The sequence below is a fragment of the Macadamia integrifolia genome, chromosome 4 (assembly GCF_013358625.1).
Source record: "Macadamia integrifolia cultivar HAES 741 chromosome 4, SCU_Mint_v3, whole genome shotgun sequence".
In the NCBI taxonomy this organism is placed as follows: Eukaryota; Viridiplantae; Streptophyta; class Magnoliopsida; order Proteales; family Proteaceae; genus Macadamia; species Macadamia integrifolia.
The window spans coordinates 25,792,348-25,797,883 of NC_056560.1; the positions used below are offsets into that span (position 1 = coordinate 25,792,348).

Sequence of the window (5,536 nt, forward strand, 5' to 3'; positions counted from 1 at the left end):
CTTTGAAATGTGGTTAGAGGCTTTTACTAACACTTTTTTATGCCTCCTAATCTTTGCAGGACTCAAATCCTTTGGCGGTGAGCAGCGAGTGTCAGTGAGGATCCAACGGCTGCAAGGGTTCCGACACTACACCCCTGACATTGGATCCCCACTGCCGCTCATTACCTCCCCATAGACCATTTTGTGCATCTTTGCACTGAATAAACAATATCTCCATAGCCTATTAAGGAGCTTTATATGAGTCAGAAGACCACATCATGTGAGTAGTGAGAAACAAGTTGCACAAAGGTCAGAGGATATGAACCTGCAAAATACAGTTGCTACTCTAGCTCTATAACCTCAAAGTTTTCAACTTTTACAAGGTTTAAAAACTTGGGATCTTGGATTTAGGGGATGGTATCGATATCTGTCGATAACGATCTGGATCGATGTATATTGGTCGGTTTTGCCCTTTTTTTTTTAAGTACAATTTTTTTTTTTACTGTTTTACCCCTAAAACGATATGGATGACTGATCTGGATCGGTCTTAGTCAATATCAATCTGATACGGTCAATACGATACCGACAATTGAAACCATGCTTTGCCAATAATATCAGGTTTATCATATATGGCAGTGACGATGATAAGGAGGTGGAAACTGAAGATGATAATGGAGAAGATGTTGAATGTTGGCCCAGATGGCTATGTCATTAATGTGTGTGACATCTTGGTTGTAATCCACTCCAGTTTTTGGCTGATATTTGTAATTCGGGCTTCACAAGTTCTACACGGCAATAAATTTCTTCTTACCAAAAAATATACTTATTGTAACCGTTTAAAGTGAGTCGAATCCAGCAATAAATTTCTTCTTACCAAATATATATATATATATATATATTGTAACCGTTAAGTAAGGCGTACTTTTAGGGAAAGAAAGTTGCATGGTCGCGTGGCCCATGCATCCTAATACAAGGGCACACGAAATTATCGGCCCACCTTCTGTGAAACTAAAAGTGCCATTCACGTTGATGCCTTGGCACATGTTTTTATTGACCCCCACGCTAATGCAATGATCATATGACCAAGCAACGATCTCTTACTCTTACTTTATTTACACACGTGACTCCGAGTCAAATGAGCAAACCATAATTGGTCTCTGAGTAGGATATTGATGCTTAACTTGTGACTCAAGTCACGTGTCTAATAAGTAAACCATAATTGGTGTCTGAGTAGGATATTGGTGCTTAACTTGTGACCCGTTTGGTATATTAGGGTCAACCTATAAATATGCAACTATGAGTAGGGGTAAATAAGGCTGTCTCTCTCTCTCTCTCTCTCTCTCTCTATTTTCCGTGTGAGAATTAGGGTTTTGAACTTCTCAGTATGAGGATATCTTTCCCTGTTTGCAGTATCACTCAATCATTAATTGAGAGAAATCTTTGTTTTGCAGACTATTTGCAAAAGGACGCATGATAAAGTGTGATATTCCATAGAAGTACTACACTTATGCAAAACCTTATATGTTCATGTTGCATTAACCCTAATATGAGTAACGAACAATTTGAAGGTAGGGATTTTTTATTTGGATATAGCCACACATATGTTAAAATGTCACATAATAGAATGCTAATACTTACAAAGGATTGAAAAAATGATTTCAGGACTAATTTTCATTACGTGATTCTGTCATTTTTATAAATTTATCTATTGTAATTTATAAAAATAAATATTGGTGATTTCTTTCCCCTGAGAATCTTTATTTTTCAAATACCAATGCTTTAACTATTGGTCAGTCAATGACTTGCCTTCGGAAGGCAAGATGATTATTCATCAATTTTTCAACTTAATTACAACGAAGAGGGAGGGAGAGCGAGAGAGTTGAAGGCAAGATAGTCAAATTGAAATTTATTTTATACCAACTATGCTTTGCACCATATATCTCAAGTATTGATGAACATCATATTTTTGAATGTTGTTTTCCTTCATCCATAGCCTCATGCTTTGGTTTGAGCCTATCTTGCCTCAAAAAAGGAGGCCAAATTGTGGACTTGCTATGGTGCTGCAATGTTGGTCTATATCTACTTCCAATTTATCGTAAAATAAAAAGGGTGGGGGGGAGAAATTTCCTACATCTACTAGATAAGAAATTAGATAATAAAACAAGTTGGGTGACTATATTTGAGACTTGTATTTTTTTTATAAACCTATTCATTTTGTAATTAATATTTTAACATGGAATGGTAGGCAATTGAGACTTAAAACCTCATGCTAAAAGAGTGGAGTGTCAAGTCCTCTTCTAGGCATAATATTGAGAATGCCCATTGAATTAGCAATCAAGGAATAAATCTTCGTCTGAATCTAGTAGATTAAGAAAATTGTACCCCCCAAAAAATGCAATTTTCCTCATTTACGGTGGAGGAGAAATCGCTTTAATGAGTGTCTAAAAACGATCGGGGGCATTTCGAATCTTCAATATGTAAAAGAAGAAAAAGCAAATAATTATGACAAATAGATTTGTGATAAATTCTTCGCACACTTGGGTGAAGGAAAATTGGGAAAATTGCCTAGATTTATTTTGATAAAGAAATAAATTTCAAAACGAGTAAAGATTTTTTGAGTAAAAAATCCTACTATTCTAGTATTGAAGATACTTTCGCCCGTCCTCCCAATGCACAATATTGCCTACACCAAACTCAGTTATTTTTTTTTTCTAACCTATAGGTCTTGCCTTCTTGATGCCTTGTGCACTCCCAATGGCTGGCTCATGGAGTCATGGTAATTTGTCTCTAAATGTGATGACATGTAATCTGCTCCATCTTTGAACAGAGGTTATTTCTAATGGTGAAGCCTCAACCCAAACCAATATAAAACCCTACAACAAATTGTTCTAATCCATCGATAGACAAGACAAATACTATGCACAACCAAATATCTACATCACACCGATCTACCCAAATTGCCCATACATCTTAGATCGGTGCTTTAATCGTCACCGTACAACTGCCAACAACTCCTTGCCGGCCATGATTGATTATTCAACCACTCCTTCAAAATTCAACTCTCCCCCCCCCCTTTTTCTCTCTCTCACCTTGGTCAAGGCTCGGCCAACCAGAAAACTGAGAAAAAGACAAAACAGATCCCAACGCAAAGCATAACGCTTAGTGGGGCCCACCACGTCATCATCTTTGACGACTGCAAACCTAAATTATAATTCTTCCCTCAGAAGGGGGCCCACCATCCACAACCCCCTTCTCTTGACTTTCACAAACCTCGAGAAGGTGAGAACCTCCACACAAGAATAATAAAACATTTAAGAGAGATTATATTGACAAAAAAAGGCCTCTCATTCTTTTAATTTACACCGAAAACCCTAAAAGCCATTTATAATTTCTATAAAAAACTAACATAGTCAAACAACCCCCTTCAAGTCGACTCAAACACAAGATTCCCAACTCCGGCGACAGCTTCCGGCAGCGATTGCTGCGAGTGTCGGTGCTCCCCCTCGTAAGTCACGATCAGCATCGCCGGATCATCTGGGGCACGCTCCACATGCTTCCTCGCCGGGCATCCTCTTAAGGTGCTACACTTGTAATATCCCCTGCCAATAAAAGAAAACATTTTAAAAAAATCAGTCCCTATAGATCCGTCATCAATCTGACAGTTAAGAATGAGCGATGAAAGATGCTTACCGTGGATACGGTGATCCCTTAATCGGCTTCTGGCCGTACTTTCTCCAGGAGAACTCATCGGGAGGAATATCGGCCATCTTTGAACTAATCGCCGGAACTCTTATCGTTCTCTTGATCTTAGACTTCCTGAAATCAAAACAGAAAAAAAAAAAAAATTTGTTTCAGAATGGAATTTGATATCATGCGCATGAATGCGTACAGTACACCCAAGTCCCAAGATATGGACGAAACGAAATTGAACAAACTACAATGATTTCAAAGCATCGGTGGCAAACCGCTAACGTACGCCGAGGGTTAAAGTAGACAAAAGATTCTATGGGGTCTTCCTCTAAAATAAGCCATGAGCGGAGGGATCATAGATTTACATACCTTCTTTTGGAAGAGCAATGGCAACGACCAGAGTCACTGTACTTGCCGGAGATATCATCGGAGTGACCATGACCGTGACATTTTTTACGGTACGAGGACAAGAGAGGTGGTTTTCCGGGAGAGACTCCGGCAGAGACTGTCGACGCCGGAGCCACGAAAAGAGAAGATCCAAGTTTGCCGTTAGATACGCTGCCGTCTCCGGTGATCGATGACATGAACGAAGAATTAGTGGAAGACATTGGAGGAGAGATGCTGAAGCTGTCCTTGGAGAATTGACTGGTTGAAACTTCACTCAGATTTGAACAGGTGTTGTGGTTGACCAGATTCGGTTTTGTGAAATCAAGCGTCAGGGTTTGAGGTTGAGGTTGAGGTTGAGGTTGAGGGACCGCAGTCGGAGTTTGAGTGAAAGATGGGTTTGGATTTAAGCTTAAGGTTTGAGAAAGATAAGGAGCAGAGGAAGAAGAATACGAAAAAGAAGAACATGGTCCACGACGAAATCGTGCGTGACCAGTTCGATTCAGAAGCGAAATGACCTTCTTGAACTTGGAGACAGTGAAATCTGTGATTTCTCTGCAATCTAACTGGTTCTGTGGCTGGTTTTGGTGGGAGAGCAGACGGATCAGATGTTCCATGCTCTTTAGTCCAGCCGAAGCAGCTTCTTGGATGGCGATCTGCTCATCCATCTTCGAATACCCCAGATAGTCGACCATCGCCATTAGAGACGATGAAGATGGATGGGGACGAAGGCACAACCAAAGGAGAAGAAGACTAGAGAGAGAGAGAGAGAGAGAGAGAGAGAGAATAGAAGAAGAGCACAGCCGACGAGGGAGTTATAAAGAGAGTGGGAAAAACCGGAAGAATCGGTTGTCAAGAAAACGAGATTTCAAGTCAAAGCCAGTTTTTTTAATCCAACGGTGTAGATGTGTTTGAGTTCTTCGAGGATAGAGCAAACAGATGGAAAGTTGAATGAGTGGTGGGTTCCACCTTAAGGAAGATCGTAACGCTTCTCTTTTGATATATATCTCGTTTCTCTTTTGTGAAATCAACTTTAAAATAAGGGTAATTTACAGCGCCACCCCCTGGAGAATGCCAATATTATAAGAACACCCCCTCTCTTTCACCAAATTAGACTCAGACCCCCTACCGTCAGTCTCCGTTAAGTAAGGATTTAAAATGACATTTTTACCCTTTTAATTAAAATAAATAATAAAACGTATTTTACATAAGTTACTTCGCACTGACCATCCGCAACAAAGCTGTCGGTGGTTCTAGCTTCTTCTCCGGTGGTCTCTCTCTCTCTCTCTCTCTCTCTCTGTCAGAAGTCTGAACCGTGAGGCCAACTCTCTCTCTCTCTCTCTCTCTCTCTTTCTCACTCAGAAGTTTGAACCGTGAGGCCAACTCTCTCTCTCTCAGAAGTCTGAACCGTGAGGCCAACTTGTCTGTTTTAAAAAAAAAGTCCAGAATGCCGAGCTTGTCAAGACCAAAGAACTCAGGTGGG

General features: G+C 40.1%; 1 protein-coding gene across 1 annotated transcript; it reads right to left on the reverse strand.

Annotated features, from left to right (window-relative positions):
• Nucleotides 1-3,279: 3,279 nt before the first annotated feature.
• Nucleotides 3,280-4,841, reverse strand: LOC122075570 (probable WRKY transcription factor 11). The gene is made up of 3 exons (XM_042640642.1): nucleotides 4,039-4,841; nucleotides 3,670-3,795; nucleotides 3,280-3,578 (listed from the first exon to the last, which is right to left on the reverse strand). The coding sequence occupies exons 1-3, from the start codon at nucleotides 4,752-4,754 to the stop codon at nucleotides 3,404-3,406; spliced, it is 1,017 nt and encodes a 338-aa protein (XP_042496576.1). The 5' UTR covers nucleotides 4,755-4,841; the 3' UTR covers nucleotides 3,280-3,403.
• Between the last annotated feature and the right edge of the window lie 695 nt (nucleotides 4,842-5,536).

What these genes read in the sequence shown, in the direction of transcription:
- LOC122075570 (XM_042640642.1), bottom strand. Translation starts at nt 4,754, where the DNA reads ATGGCGATGGTCGACTATCTGGGGTATTCGAAGATGGATGAGCAGATC. An exon ending in CATTGCTCTTCCAAAAGAAG is followed by an intron (nt 3,796 to 4,038) that starts GTATGTAAATCT and finishes TTTTGATTTCAG; the next exon opens with GAAGTCTAAGATCAAGAGAA. An exon ending in AAGGGATCACCGTATCCACG is followed by an intron (nt 3,579 to 3,669) that starts GTAAGCATCTTT and finishes TTTTATTGGCAG; the next exon opens with GGGATATTACAAGTGTAGCA.